Source organism: Haliotis rubra, unplaced genomic scaffold (assembly GCF_003918875.1).
Source record: "Haliotis rubra isolate DU_JTF1 unplaced genomic scaffold, ASM391887v1 Scf222, whole genome shotgun sequence".
In the NCBI taxonomy this organism is placed as follows: domain Eukaryota; kingdom Metazoa; phylum Mollusca; class Gastropoda; order Lepetellida; family Haliotidae; genus Haliotis; species Haliotis rubra.
The window spans coordinates 627,033-644,388 of record NW_025766248.1 but is presented as its reverse complement, the minus strand read 5'-3'; the positions used below and the strand labels follow the sequence as shown (position 1 = coordinate 644,388).

General features: G+C 37.0%; 1 protein-coding gene across 2 annotated transcripts in view; it reads left to right on the top strand.

The window, feature by feature from the left end:
- Positions 1-17,356, top strand: part of LOC124277494 (haloacid dehalogenase-like hydrolase domain-containing 5) — a 55,958-nt gene that overhangs the window by 24,224 nt on the left and 14,378 nt on the right. The window contains exons 1-5 of one of the 2 annotated variants that reach the window (XM_046713196.1): positions 1,255-1,455; positions 6,460-6,672; positions 7,823-8,026; positions 10,864-10,900; positions 11,792-11,966. In XM_046713196.1, coding sequence (XP_046569152.1) covers positions 1,384-1,455; positions 6,460-6,672; positions 7,823-8,026; positions 10,864-10,900; positions 11,792-11,966 — 701 coding nt within the window. In that variant the 5' untranslated portion in view covers positions 1,255-1,383. Of the gene's footprint in view, positions 1-1,254; positions 1,456-6,459; positions 6,673-7,822; positions 8,027-10,863; positions 10,901-11,791; positions 11,967-17,356 lie in introns of those variants that run through there. The other variant, XM_046713195.1, reaches the window with a different exon arrangement.

The window sequence follows — 17,356 nt, the reverse complement described above, 5'->3', positions numbered from 1 at the left end:
AATATCCAAGTCAGGACCAGACAATCCAGTGACTGCCATCATGAACATTAATGACCGTGATGCAACTGACCGAGTCACCAAACCTGACCACCTTGTGTCATCATGTTTGTTTGTTTTCGTTGTTTAATGCCACTTTCAGCAATATTCTTGCTATATAACACTAGTCTGTAAATAATCAAGTCTGAACCAGACGATCTGGTGATTTACATCATGAGCATATGGACTGAAATTTTCAATGATTCTGTGGACTTGTACCTAATAGTTTTATAATGTAAGTTTAAAGTTAGAATCTGAACATTTCTCATGAAATAACTTTGTGGTAAAATTGCACACACAAATTTGATTTTTTAAATCAAGACCATTACACACTTGTATTTTTAATATCATGTAAATTCAACTGTTTTTGTAATCTGTCTCTTTGGTTCAAGAAAGAAAGAAAAGAAAAAAGATAAGACCATTACATTATTGAATATTTGTACATAGCCAGAAGTCATAGGCGCCTTCTATTTTCGTTTTCTAAACACATTGTCAGCAAACAGGAAGTGAGAGCATTGTAGACCAAGGTGGAGCCCCAAGCCTGATTGCATCACCTATACACAAGGTGCACCCTTCCCATGAGCCGGCCATTCAGACATCAGCCATAACAACATGAGAGAGTCACTCACAATCTGTGTACGACCTTCACCTTCATGACCCCTAGAGGGAGGAGGGTCAGGGGGGAGTCGGTTCATTGTTACCTCTGATAAATCAAACATCAATCTCACGTACCTCTCATGTGCTGGTCGAAGTATCCTCAAAGTATACCAAATAACTTTTAAATTTAGACCCAAATTATAAATTGGGGATAATATAAGTACCAGCTCCAATTGACGAAACCTTTTTTAATATCAAAAGAAACTTTTTTTATATCAATCATGCCAAAAAATAGTCTGTGTATACAGTTGTTATTTACCTGTAAGTAAAAATGAATGCTTTTGTGTGGTTGTGTAATTTCTGATTCTCTTAATTATAATCATTATTAGGTTGAGCTGTCTTACATGTGTTTATTCCCCTTCTTTATATGTTAAAGTAACACATTGTTTATTGTTGACAGTGACTCAGCAAATTTTGTTTATTGTTGATGATGACACAGCAGTTTTCAACCAGGCAAGCCAAAGCCTCTCCTTGCCATGAAATAACTGCACACAGTAGGGGGGCTTTCTTGTGCTATTTATAGACAAAGTAGGTCACCATGTTCTGTTTGGATGATGCAACTAGAATGTAAAATACCATGACACAGTTCCACAGTACCAGTCTTTACAGGATCTGAATTTCCATAAAACCTTGGAGCAATGTTGCAGCCACATTTATTCCACAGTTTTACCAAAGGGGACATTTATTTGGATGTTGTTTATGATGGGTGCTTTCATGAGTGCAATATCCTACAATGCTGTTCACAGAGTTCAGACCAGAGCGGTAAACAAATCCTCACTTCCTCCTGTTTTATATGTGTGATGTGCTTTTGTATTGCAGGTTGTTTTTTTTAGATGGCCAGGGTAGGTGAGGCGAAAGACAATCATTAATTTACTTTAATTAGCTAGCTTGAAAAATTAAATATAAAATTTAAAATAATAATGTCATAATTTTTAGCAAGCATGGGTAGACCAATTTGAATGTTAATTAGGACAAGTCTAAAGTCATTGTTAATCTTTCTAAACGTGATTTTAATCAGTTAGGTGGCCGAGTAGTTGCTAGGATCTTTTAGATTGCCTTACTTTTTCGCAGGACCTAACATCAATGCATATATTTTCGAGAGATTTAAGATTTGTCAGAAAATTATATTTTTGTTAAAATTTTGATTTATTGGAACTCAAATATCAGTCTTGTTTTTAATTATGAATCTACGATCCTTAAATATTGCAACAATTACGCTTTCTTTTGAAATTTATAAGATGGAGAACTCAAACTTCATTATGTTTGCCAAGAACAAGTGGCACAAGCAATTCCAAATAATAAAAACCATATAATGCTTGCTAGCAAAAAGGCATGTTAAATAGGACTGATCATTGAGAAAGAAATATATACAACTGAAATATATACATACCCCATAAGTATATTAGTGTTAATTTCAATAAATAAATGTTAGCAATATCAGTAAATGCCTGAAATTATTACTACAATGTAACACTTTAGTTCATTTTATCAACGTGTATTTGTATCCACCAAATTATGTAATTTTAAATTCTGATATAGTGCAATGAATGTGGCTGCCATTTTGTTTCTAAAGACAGCCCAATACCTATATGTACTGTTCTCTCATTATGAAAGTTATATCATTGCACCTCACTGTCCTTATGATCTACTGATAATAAATGAAAAGACGTTGACAATTGTTTAAATTGTTTTATTGTTAATTTAATTTGTTTGCCATTATGATAAACACATTATAATTTGTTACTAGCATGTTAATACTGAGTTTCAAGGTAGCATTTTTATATATTCATCTAAATCTGAAAAGAAAATCTACAATTTCTGTATTTATGCTTGTTTTGACAGCTGTTTATCTTTCAAAGTAATTGACTTACTGAGTGAAATGAAAATGTATTTTGGAAGTGATCCCTGAAAAATATATCACGGTATGACTGGCCACCTGTCTGTGAAATGTCTGCCTGTCTATGATAATACCTTCTCATTACTGGGAGTATTTGTTAGATGGCAAAATCAATCCTGTATTCTGTTTCATCGCGTTTGTTGCTTATACTAAATAGGGTTTATTTGATGAATGATAGTATTTCTGTACCTGTGATCAATAATGCTCAGACCTGGATGATGCTCGAACAGTCGCGACATGGAAACATGAACTGTGTTGTCTGTGGACATATGCAAGGCCACTTCTTTCAAAATGTTTAGTCAAAATACAAAATATGTGATCTCATAAAAAGCATGTTAATTGGGTGTATAATAATAAGGCTACTATATAATGCTGGAGTTCACGCCACATGGGCATGTTCTAAGCATATATACAACGTAATAAACATTATTATCTTGGATAACGCCAAGCTGCCTATAGGGCACTACAAGCAGCGTTCGATATACCTGCCTGCCTGACCGCCCGGGACAGGTTATTTTCAACACAGACTGCCAGATTCTAAAATTCACCTGCCCGACAGTCAGATTAAAATTTGGACATGTATATGAAGATATTCATCAAATTTCAGGATAATAAATCATTATTAATTCACACATAAAAATAAATGATGAATTCCAATTGGATGATAAATTACGTCGCTTGTTAAACCTAAAATATTTGTGGGCAGGTAAGTTTTGGTCAGGGCTGGCAAGTTTTACATCCAACCAGCCCTGTGCTCTGGATGAAATTTTTGGGAGTTTCATACCCTGCTACAAGGTAAATAAAATAAACCCAAATAAAGAGAAACAATTAACGTGAGTTTGTTTTCAATGATCTTAACATGGTCAAAGGGTCATTATTTGACTTGACCGCTTGAAGCAGTTGACAGTATTGTCAGGAAGGAAAGTTTGTGTGTTCACAAAATTATTAAATTTTATTCTTCATTTGTGACGGTTTGTGTTAGCTAATCTTGAACACATGTTACAGAACCTATTTTCAACTGTTGACATAATTTGATCGTGTTTAAACCATGCTGTTTGTTGCATGAGTAGCCATGCATATACATAGATAGATTATGACATACAAATATTTATTGGAAATAAGGTGCAACTATTGATTGTTAACCCTTATAATTAGTTGGCATTTGCAAAATACATTCCTGACTTTTTTTTATCATCTTCCAGTAAAACAAATCCTTATCCCAATGCTCAGCACTCATGCACACACATGCATGCACAAATCACAAACACACCTTCTCATTTTGTCATATTCAATACATGTATTTGCCCAGAAAAATAATAATTTTTAATAATATATGACTTTGTTCTTGCCTATGTTTTTACATGATATTTGTGTATGCTCTGATAAATGTGATGGTTTAGCAATGACATGCACACAGCATTATGCTTATAACTGCATCACTGAAGATGTTGATACAGAAAGTACAAATGTCAGTCTGTCCCGGCACACCAATAATGAATGTGGTTAGGAATTATATAATCAGGAAGCTTTATTACTGGAAAAGGGTAAGTCTTTTTTAGATAATGTTAAATTGACTTTGTAAAATGATTTTTTGCAAACATTTGGGTATAAAAGTAAAATATGGAGTGCATGCATTATAACTTTTCAGTTGCAGAAACACATTAAAGACAATTCTTATGGTTGTTTGTTAAGTCACATTATATAGCATACACATGCCTCTAGACAACACTATGGAATCAGTGGCATTCTCTCTCCATTGTTCCATCCATCCAGTGACCCATCTACTCATTGTTAAGGGTTTTACATGACGCAACAATTTTGTAAACGACTCTCAAAATATTATCATACATGTTCAGTTTCATGCAAGTTTTATGGGTGGCCCTCACAATTCAGTTCAATAAAATCGATTTGATTAGCAAAAAATGATAGCTGTCAGATTATTCCAGAGAACTCAGAGGAGACAGTAATCCTGGTTGTTTGAATTGAACAATGCTGTAGTTTCATTTGGTGGTGTGACATACACAGTTACATACTGAGAATGATTAACACAAAGAAATATTGAAATTTTCATGACTCCCAAATATTAAAAATGACTCCCAAAAATGACTATTGTGAGGCACCATGAAAAGTCTGTGTAAAACCCTGATTGTTCCATCCATCAATCCACCCATCCACTCATTGTTCCATCCATCCACCCATCTAATCCATCTTTCCATTGTTCCTTTCGTCCATCAATTCATTGGTCTATCCATCCATCCATCCATCTGTCCAGATAATACAGTACCGTATATTACCGTTTATAAGCCGAATTTTAAGGACAAAAAAAAGCAGTCTGTAGAAGGGGGGTGGCTTATCAATGAGATATAATTTTACTAAAGTATTTTTGCAGTTCGTCAGTGCCCTGTCAGGACGATCTTACATGTTAGCGGTAAATCAGTTACAGTAAAATTTCTTTATTATGAAAATCCTCATGACAAATGGACAGAAATAGAGAACAGTTTTTCTTGGACCCAACCACTTGCTGTATGTTTTAGTTTAAATGCATATAATAAACTATGATTTAACGAACTAAAATTTTTGGTCCCGTTGTTTACTGTTGTTCTGTTGTTTGTCATCCTCACACTATCTCCCCCTTTTCATTATAATCGGGGGGTGGGGGTGGGTGGGTGGGAAGCCTAGTGGTCAAAGCGTTTGCCTGCCATGCTGAAAACTCTGGTTTGATTCCAACATGGGTACAATGTGTGAAGTCCATTTCTGGTGTCCCCCACCGTGATATTGCTGGAATATTGCTAAAAGCAGCATAAACCTAAACTCACTCACTCATTACAACCATATTGGTCTTGTTGATGACATGAGACAGGCTGGCAGACATGTGTTTTTGTATGCTGACGTGTTCCCAGAAACACTCAACACACTCTAGAGGTACTGTCATGTCACATATATTTCAACCCTTAATTTATATTCTACTTCCATGCATTAACTGTGTGGCCAGACTATGCCACTATGCATTGATGATATCAGTTATATGATATCATGTGATATCCATACTAATCCGGGCATATCAGCAGAGGTTATCATGCAAGTGTGGTTTAGGACAACAGATATCCTGTATAAGCTCATAACACTGAATTTAGTAAACGTTGGATTCAGGATATATACCACCCCAAAACATGCAAGCATGATGACTTCTTTATTTCAAACTAAGTATTCTCATGGATCTAACACAAGGCAAGCTTTCCTGAAATGTCTGCGTTCTAATATTAAATAACAAGGTCATTTGTCCGTCAATGGCAACACTCAGATAAGTTTCACCTGAGAACTGGTCTTCAGGAACCCATGCTTGTCGTAAGACTGACTGACTGACTGAGTTTAGTTTTACGCCGCTTTTAGCAATATTCCAGCAATATCAAGGCGGGGGACACCGGAAATGGGCTTGACACATTGTGCCCATGTGGGGAATCGAACCCGGGTCTTCGGCGTGACGAGCCAACGCTTTAACCACCAGTCAGTCAGTCATAATGTTTTGTAAGAGGATATGAAACGCAGTCAGGCATTCCGCGCAACAGCAAAATAAAAAAAGTATAATTTTGGATCTAATATCTGATGAATCTATTTATTCTATGCACCAGAAACTATTCATTTAATGACACAAGAAACTATTTATTCCATCCGTAAGAAACTATTAATTCCCTGCAGAATAAACTATTTATTTCATACACAAGATATCATTTATTCCATGCACATTAAGCTATTAGTTCCGTATCCATTACAAGCAATCTAGGAAATGGTGCCGGTGGTTCTAAATCCTCAGATATTAATATGTCCAACTCAATATTCCTGCTAATGCTGTGTTTCTGTTGGTTTTGCAGGCTTCAAGTAGAAGCGCCAAGTTTGGTTTCCTGTTTGACATTGATGGGGTGATAGTTCGAGGAAAGAAGGTTTTGCCATCAGCAAAGGAGACGTTTTCTATATTAACAGACAACAATGGAGAGTTTCGAGTGCCATGTCTGTTTGTCACAAATGCTGGCAATACTCTCCGACAAAACAAAGCGAAACAGCTTTCCGACTGGTTGAATGTCAAGGTGAGGCAAATTTCTTTTAACATATTGAAATTAATTAATCATGATTCTACTAGCTCTAACATTTTAGATTTTTGTAATCTTAATGTTTCAATTCATTGGGAAAACTATATACTATCTCAGTGTTTTAATGATGATGTTAACTGTTTCTGCTGCATGTATATATCTACTCTTGGCAGAGGTTTTGTTATCTAAAGATGTTTGCAGTGGCTGTAGACTATAAACAATGCTTTTGATCAATTATTAATTGAAAAATTGACTGGAACATTTTTGTTTAAGTTTTAATATTGTTGCTCTATATTTTATTTAATAACTAATCTTTTCTTATGGATAAACTTGGAACATTCAGATGGATGAAAATACTGTTAGTTTAGTTAACCCTGTTGTGTTGTGTGAAGCTGAATGGACCTGTGTAAATATTTAGCATTGTCCAAGGTTTACACAACTGCTGATTAAACTAAGAATGTGCACTCAGAGATGAAACTCTTACTTCGAGTATCAAAGTCCGACACAGCCATAAGTTTGACTTAACAAAGGTTTGACAGTGTTTGATTGTACACTGAACATGATGCAGCATTGAACCCTGTTTCACTCTATGTGAGATGACACTCACCCTGACTCACATGACGTTCACCCTGACTCACATGACACTCACACTGACTCACATGACACTCACCCTGACTCACACTCATCCCAACTCACATGACACTCACTCACACTCACCCTGACTCACACTCATCCCAACTCACATGACACTCACCTCACACTCACCCTGACTCACACTCATCCCAACTCACATGACACTCACCCTGACTCACATGACACTCATTCACACTCACCCTGACTCACACTTATCCCAACTCACATGACACTCACCCTGACTCACACTCATCCCAACTCACATGACACTCACCCTGACTCACACTCATCCCACATCACATCACACACATCCTGACTCACATAACAAACATCCTGACTCACATGACGCTCATCATGATTCACATGACACTCCATTTGCTCACATGACACTCATCATGACTCACATGATGCTCAACTGACTCACATGACATTCACCCTGAGTCACATGACACTCACCCTGATTCCCATGACACTGAGTCACATGACACTCACACTGACTCACATTCTGCTGCAGGTACATGAGGACCAGGTTGTCATGTCTCACAGCCCCCTGAAGATGTTCCGCCAGTTCCATGACAAGCATGTCCTCGTGTCTGGCCAGGGCCCAGTGCAGGAGATCGCTCGAGGTTTAGGTTTTACCCGCATCACCACCGTGGAAACATTACGCCACACCTTCACCAACCTGGACATGGTCGACCACAAGCGCCGAAAAGCCGCAGTATGCTGCTTCTTTGTTATCATTAGACGTTTCCAGTAGCTGCAGCAGCTCTAGTGTTGATCAGAGGCAGGGGGTAGTGTTAACTGGCAGCTCTAGTGTTGATCAGAGGCAGGGGGTAGTGTTAACTGGCAGCTCTAGTGTTGATCAGAGGCAGGGGGGGCAGTAGTGTTAACCGGTTAAGTGTTTAAAGCTCGTCCGTCATGCTGAAAACCTGGGTTCGATTCCCCACATTGGTACAATGTGTGAAGCCCATTTCTGGTGTCTCCCACCATGAAATTGCTGGACTATTGCTAAAAGCGGCATAAAACTAAACTCACTCACTCACTCATTTAGAATTAGGGATGCTCATTTAATAATAAAATCTGTTTGATTGGCGTTTTAGAAGTTGATGAATAAACCCACGCACTCACTCTAGCATTGAGTGAGGAATTGTTTATGGATTCGTTTATTGCAATCTTTTCTGCATCTTCATCTTCTGTGGACAGTTCCTTAAACGAATTAAGCGTTACAATGACAATAAGTCATTTATTCATCTTTTACTCAAACAATTCTTATCAATATCACAAATATAATGAAACAAGACTGACAGCAGATATTCTGAGACAAATCAAATCACAAACATACCGACTCTACATGTCAGGTGTGGATGTTCGATAATCAGAGGATCTGACACTGTCACAATGAAGAACCTAACTCAGAGACTGTTCATTTCTTTACACAAGGTTTAATCAGACTCAATTATCTATTGAAAAAAAACCAAGGAGTGGTCTAATAATGAAAGTATGAATTACAGGCTTGAATACCATTCATAATTCAATATTCAATCAAGGCCAAGCAGCTGTTTCCAAGTTGTATCTGTGAACGTATTGATCAGGATGCTGGCTCTCTCTGGGTAGAAGCTGATCCGCCATCACACATGTTACACACAAGAACATACTTGGAAACAGAAAACAATTCATCTTCACTTTTATCATCCAAAACTGTGTTCCACAGGAGATATTGCTTATGTAAGATCATATGATATCTCCTAGGAGATATAGTTTTGACAGTAGATTTTGTACAATGCCCTGACAATGCTATGACATCGCTGCACTGCAAGTCTAATGGTAGTACAGTGTACAGAGATGTACATTTTTCATTGAATATTAATAAGAATGATTTTTAATGATAATAGAATCTCAATATCAATATCAACACTGGGATGCATATCCTCAAAGCCATACATCAACTCGTGTTAATATTGATATCAGTAGACACGAGGGTAAGATTCTCTTTATATAATATTTGTTATAATAAGCAAATCAACAAAGTGGGCTGCATATTAAACCCATACATAAGTTAATATTGTTTTAGAGATAAAGAGATGGTGTGGCAGCCTAGTGGTTAAAGCATTCACTTGTCACGCGAAGACCTGGGTTTGATTCCCCATATGGGTACAATGTGTGAAGCCCATTTTTTGTGTCCCCTGCTGTGATATTGCTAGAATATTGCTGAAAGCAGCATAAAACTAAACTCACTCACTCACTCATTTAGATTTAGGGATGGTCATTAAAAAATTAAATCTGTTTGACTGGTGTTTTAGAAGTTGATGAATAATATAAAAGGTATGATACTTTGTGGATGACAACTTCTTTCTTTATTATATTATGATGTGACTGTTGTGTATGACATTGTCAAGCAAGATTTGATGCCCTAAATGTTCAATAATACCGGACTGATCAAATTTGATATCAGCCAAATTACTTCTATTTTGAAGTGACCCGTGAAGGTCCAGGTTAGAATATTGATCTTCAGTAACCCATGCTTGTCGTAAGAGGCAACTAATGGGATCGGGTGGTCAGGCTCGCTGACTTGGTTGACACATGTCATCGGTTCCCAATTGCGCAGATCGATGCTCATGCTGTTGATCACTGGATTGTCTGATCCAGACTTGATTATTTATATAGCTGGAATATTGCTGAGTGCGGCATAAAACTAAACTCACTCACTCACTATTTTGAAGTTGGTGTGATGAAGAAGGGGGATACTTCTATGGCTATTCAACTTCTTCTACAACAGTTATGACGGTGTTAGCATCTACACAGAAACATCTCATCTGTTGTAATAAAGAAGTTGTATGTCCATAGAACGATCTCCCTTGTTCAGCCAACTTAATCAGAGGTCTGCCCATGACCTCGGGGGGCAGCTGCAATCCAGAGGATACATTTCACAAGATGGATCAGTTCGTGCCAAATGTAAATTTAGTGCTCATATGAAGTCATTGTTCATATTATCAGCTAAACATTGGTCACATACGAACATATCTATGCCAATACCATCAGATGCAATGTATATGGGATTTAGGATATAGTTGTCATACTTCAGTTGGCATGCTGCCCATAAGGGCTGATCTACACATTCATATTCAGTGAAACTGAACCGTATCACTTCATTAATTCAATTCATTTTTTGTGATCACTAGAATCGAATATTCATGACTTTTCTTAAAAAGAGTGTTTTTGCATGAATATAGGTGTTGTTGATAAAGGGAGACATGCAAAATGCAATATATCCCAGCCAGGCAGGATAATAGTCAACACTTTTATATGTTTAAGCAGTAATGTGATCATTGGTTATTGGTTATCAACATGGTTAAAAACATGTCAGAGAATATGTTTTGTAATTTATATAATGAATAATAAATCAACTCATGACTTGATATTGTATTCGTTATCTAATATTCATGTTTGGAACCCAATATTCCTGATACACATCATATTCACGTTATGGTGGAGTTTTTACAACCCTACTGTCTTCAGTTCAAGATGAATAAATTACATCTTTCTTCTTTTTTGCAGCCCTGTGCTTTCGAGCATTATTTCCCAAAGATTGATGGTACGTGTAACTTTTATGACATACCGGTAATGCTCATGTGGTTTGTCTGTCTCGCACCCGTGAAGATCCGGGTTAGAATTGATCTTCAGTAACCCATGCTTTTTGTAAGAGGCGACTAACAGGATCAAGTAGTCAGGCTTGCTGACATGGTTGACCAATGCTGATTATGTACAGACCACTGCCATATAGCTGGAATAATGCCGAGTGCAGCATAAAACTAAACTCACTCACTCACTGGTATAAGGGTATTCATTATAAACATAATTTACTGTATTTAATACTGACTGCTGCTGTGTGATGGTGTGGTCTGTGTTTGAGAGAAGCACATTGCATTACTGTGTAAACGTCAATTTGAAAGACCTGTGAAAAGTTATCATAAAATGTTTGAGAATATTGGTATATTGCATTTTTCAAAATCATGTATATTTTCATCTTGTTGACAAAGTTAACATGAGTGGCAAGTCCAATTATAAAATTCAGAAATTTGTTCCTGTGAAACGTAATTCAAAACCAGCTGCTGTATATAATGTGTCCAAATATGGGTTGTAACCATAGCATGGGTTGTAACCATAGCAACATCTAACAAAATGTCGAATGGCTACAAGGTTGTCAGAATTATGTAGCGGAACTCTGATATATGGGTCAAATTTTATTGAGGTTCATAACAAATTACATATGGATGAACTCATGCAATATATTGTGGTATGTAGCTGAATGTATGAATCATTATTGTGGCCCATCATGTATCAAGTCATAAAGTTAGACTCCACTTTGTCAAATTGCATGAAATTTGTGCTGACCCATCTGTTTCCTGTTACCTCTGACAGGGAGAGATGTGTACTCTAGCACAGAAACATTGACTTTAATGTAACTAATATTCCTCTTTTTCAGCTGTGATATTGTTTGGTGAGCCGGTGAGGTGGGAAACGAACCTGCAAATCATCATTGATGTGTTATTGACCAATGGTAAGCCTGGACACACTCAGAAGGAGACACTGTACCCTCACCTACCTGTCCTAGCCTGCAATATGGACCTCCTGTGGATGGCCGAGGCGCCTAACCCTAGGTGCGTATATTCACACTCAACAATAACCTTATCCTATTGAAGATCAGGATCTTCTGCCACGTAAGATAACGAACATGATTTGGTGGTCAGGGTCACTGACTTGGTGGATGCTATTATCCCTATTGTGTAGCTTGGTGCTCATGATGTCAATCACTGGTTAGCCTGGCCCCAATGCAGTTATTTACAGCCCACAGTTATCCAGATGGAATATTGCTGGAAGTGACATCAGACAATAAACAAACAACAATCCCATTAAAATCAAACCCTTTATATCCTATTGACAAACATTTTGCGTTGGGAGATATGTTTTGTTCTGAACAGAATACCAAAATTTTAAACAAGATTTGACATAGTACAGCTTCTGATGAGTTTCTTAGAAATAATATCTTTGAAAATCAATAAATTGGCTTTGATTTGGCTCACATGTACACAATTTAAAACATTTGATATCTTATCCCAGTCTTTATTGAAACCTTTCTGTTTTACCACAAAATACCCCAGTCACGGATTACTCTTACAAACTGTTGCATGGAATGAGTGATGATTAGATAGACATGATCTAATTTAGCAACAGTACTTTCAGTTTTCATTGCATTTCCATTACATTCCATTTATATTTTCATTCCATTTCCATTTTCATTGCATTTCTGTGAGATTTTCATTACATTTTCTTCATATTTTCATTCACATTTTCATTAATATTCATTACATGTCCTTTACATTTTCATTTACTTTTTCATTACTTTTCCTTTGCATTTTCATGACATTACCATTACATTATTTTGCCTCTGATTATTGTCTGCCTAACATCTGACAGATAGGTTAGCTATTCCACCTTATAAGGTCACATCATTGCTGGACATGAAGGATAGCAATGAAACTCACCAATGGAAATACTGACACAGTGAGAAAAGACTGTTGTATGCCTAGCCCAACATACACATACACCATATTCAGAGACTAAGCCTTAGTCTAACATACACCCTACACTATGTCAATTCAGAGTCCATTTGCTATTCATGCACTGGTCCTAGTGACCTTGTTTGTCTGCTCCACATTCAGGAAGGTGAAGGTGAGAGGTGAAAGGTCAGAAATGAAGATCAATCTATAGTAGGACCAGTATCTGGTTGTGGGATGTATTTGGTTTGATGCACCCTGATGAAGTTTTTGGACAGGAATGTGAAAATTGTCAACAGATATTTATTGAATGCTGGTTATAATGTTTTTTGTTCAATGAATCAAATGCTTCCTCCAGAAAGTATAGGTGGACACGGTATATTAGGGCTGTGACGGGTAGAGATTTGCACCACCACACCTGAGGTGGTATTACTCCTTACAAGTTTTACCCTAAAGCTGTGCACAATCTTCAAATTAAACTTTTGTAGTTACGTACTTGAATTTGACTCTCTTTAAAACAAAGTATAATACTGAAAAATGAGTTTTCAATTAAAATGCATGACCTCACTTACTCATATTCTTCTAAATGATTTATTGCTAGGCAACTAATGTGACAGCTCTCAAGTTATATTTTATAAACTTAGATCAGACAGAGATTTCTTCTGTGAGCATATTATTTCATATTTCATTGTCGCTGTGATATATCTGTTTCCTTATGACTCGGATGAATATTTTACACTTTACAAAAGATGTCAGAAATAATTGTTAGCTAAACTGGGGTTTGCAGTAACATATGTTATATTTAAGATTACACTTTCACAGTAAAGTACAGATTCTAGTACTTTTGTTGGGATGAATCCCATTCAGGATTTGAACCCACACTCTCAGAGTCAGGCATCTAATCGTCAGCACACAAAATCAGCCGTCTAACCTACTCAGCCACCACGGCTTCCACTAAAAGTCAGACAACTGGTAGTCTAGACTACAGACTTTGTGTACCCCTCTGATGAGTGTAAATTAACACGGCTCCCAAGGACGAAAGCTTCAAGAATGAAATAGAATTGTTTAAATGTTACACTTGACCACTTTCTGAATAGCATTGTGTATTCATGGTATTCACGGATGAATTAGAATTGTTTAAATTATGTTCGCTTCTAGTTTGTTGTTTTGTTGTTTTAGTCAGCAGGGTCAGGGAAACTGTGATTGGTTCTGATTGGTTGAGAGGAACACATCCCTGTCTAAATACACCAATCATAAACACTATGCCTCATGTAGAACGAACAATTTTGTCATATCATATTTTATGATTGAAGAACGAAAATAAACTAAGTTTGATTGATTATTTTGGCTTATGAGTTAACATATTGTATGATACTATCATAAGTTTAACAGTCACGCGATGAAATGGATCTGGCAAGTTTATTTAGGACCAGGATAGTGAAAATTGTTTAACCGCCCTGTATACTTGGGTAACCCGCCTCCTCGATGACTCAATTTGCTGCATGTCATCATACCCTGATTACAGAGGGTGTGGCCGATAACTAGATTTTCTGGTCCAGACTCAATTATTTAAGCCACGATGATATAGCTGAAATATTGTTAAGTGTTGCATTAAATATCGAACACAATGGACAATAACAAACTTGTTTGAATGTGAACTCCCACCATACTGCACACAGACAGATTGTCAATTATCCGACATGAGTGTCACACAAATCATTCCAATGTCAAGGTCATCATTGTTTCTTTATAAAACTTGGTGCCCAGTTATTGCAGATCTATGTAAACCATTTCTTAATTACTAGGTTTGAGAATCTTATCATGCAGAGCTTCAAGAGTGTGGAATAAATAGAAAAAGTCGAGTTCCTTGTAATTTTGTGTCATCTCTGTCGTCCTTTGTCATGATCTTTCTGGAATATTGTCATACGTGGCAATAAAAGCATACTCAATTGTTCGAAGAATGTTTATATATACTTGAACTCTATACACTCTCAGGTTTTTCACCCTGAACTGTAAGCCTCATAGAGGTCTGTGTTCTACTTCCATGAGCCCTATAAATACAATGAGAAGTGTGACATGTTTACTGATGTGTGTTTTTGATGGACATGTGTTTCTGGTGGTCTCATTAAAGGTCACGTTGACCCAGTCCTGAGGTCACTGTGACCCAGTGTGACAGTGGGCGTATGATTATTTGCTGTACTTTTCCACACACCTGTCAGTTATTAATTAAACCAATAAACTTATCAAGTGCTTCCCAGATCTTCCATGTTTCAAAGTTGATATATTTGACTTCCTTATGTTTATGTCAACTTTATGTTAAAATATATTCATATAAAAATGCTGGACAAAAAAGTTAGGAGTCAAATATTTGTTAGGATATTTTTATCCCCCACTAGGCGTTTTGCATGTGCGTGTGCATGTGTGCATGTGTGTGCATGCGTGTGTGCGTGCGTCCGTGCGTGCGTGCGTGCGTCGCGTCGTCGCGCGCGTGTCGCGTCGCGTCGCGTGCGTGCGTGCGTCCGTGCGTGCGTGTGTGTTATAAAATGGAGTCCGTCCGTCCGTGACATCTTTTCCAGAGCATAACTTCAAAACCATTCACTATTTTTTCACCAAACTTGGCACATAGATAGATCTGGTGGTCTACTGGTGCATTTTGGTAGTTTTGGATTTCTGAATATAATATATTTTGCATTTCCATGGCAACAAGTTTGACTGACTGAAATTGGTGGTAGTGCTCTTTTCCGGAGCAGAACTTTAAAACCGTTCACTATTTCTTCACCAAACGTAGTAAATAGATAGGTCTGGTGGGGTACTGGTGCCTTTTGGTAGTTTTGGATTTCTGAATAAAGTGTTTTTGGCATTTCCATGGCAACAAGTTTCACTTTGACTGAAATTGTGGTAGTACTCTTTTCCGGAGCAGAGCTTAAAAACAATTCATTGTTTCATCACCAAATTTCATACATAGGTAGGTCTAGTGGTGAACTGGTGCCTTTTGGTAGTTTTGGATTTCTGAATAAAATATTTCTTGCATTTCCATGGCAACAAGTTTGACGTTTGACTGAAACTGATGGTAGTACTCTTTTCTGGAGCAGAACTCTAAAACCGTTCGATGTTTCTTCACCAAACTTGGCATTTAGATAGATCTGGTGGTGAACTGGTGCCTTTTGGTATTTTTGGATTTCTGAATAAAATGATTTTGGCATTTCCATGGCAACAAGTTTCACTTTGACTGAAATTGGTGGTAGTGCTCTTTTCTGGAGCAGAATTAAAAACTGTTCACTGTTTCATCACGAAATTTCATGCATAGGTAGGTCTAGTGGTGAACTGGTGCCTTTTGCTAGTTTTGGATTTCTGAATAAAATGGTTTTTTTGCATTTCCATGTCTTCAACTGAATTTGGTGGTAGTGCTCCTTTCTGGAGCAGAACTTTGAAACCTTTCAGTACTCTCCTTCCACATAGCTATATACACACCAAAACATTTGACATAATCATAACTCGTAGACATATTCTTGAAGAGTATTTTGCCATTGCGGGGGATATTGATGACTTTGTCTTCTTGTTTTAATTGTTTATTCACTGTAAAATTTATCACCCAAAATATTAACTACTTTACGTGTTTAGTTTAGTACACCTGAGTGTCATCGCTAACCTGTGTATCATTTTTACAGTTTAATTAAAGGGCAATTAATACTAATCTCAGTTTGAGCTAATTAAGATCCCTGCCTCCATCTTATCTTTGATCTCACCTTCAGTTTTATCTTTGATCTCACCTTCAGTTTTAGCTCTGATACATCTCAATTCTGTCTTTGATCTAACCTTCAGTTTTAGCTTTGATCCAACCTCAGTTCTATCTTTTTGGATTGAAAATAATTTTTATCCATCCATCCGTAATCTTTTTGTTTCCGGAGCATAACTAAAAATATATTTTTCAACACAAATTAGTAGATATATCAAACAGAACCTAAAGTGGTGCCTTTTTGCTATTTACAGATTTTTGTCATTTTTAGTTTTCTTGGTTTCCATGGAAACGTTTTGGACTTAGTCTCAAAAGGGAGGGGTGGGCTTCGTTTGCGGAGCACAACTCGAAAACGTTTCAATATCTTTCAACAAAACTTGGCAGATATATCAAACACATCTTGAAGTGTGCCTTTTGCTATGTGCAGATTTGTGGCTTTTATATTTTTCATCATTTTCATGGAAACGATTTGGGCGTAGTCCAAAAAATTCAAGTTGGACTAAGTAACTGTCATATGATTAGTTCTTTCAAAATTGTTTGGGACGGGGAATATGTCATCTTCTGATGACTCTTGTTTATTTTGGCCTCTCACTGTGTTTTAGTTTTAGTTTCACCCTTAGTTTTAGCTGTGATCTTTCCCTCAACCTTTTCATAAATCCCACCTTCCTTCTTGGATATATTATCCCCTTTCTTCTTAGCTTAGATCTCACGTACTGCACCAACTCATTTGTTATCTACTGCCTGTTGTTCAGTCTGC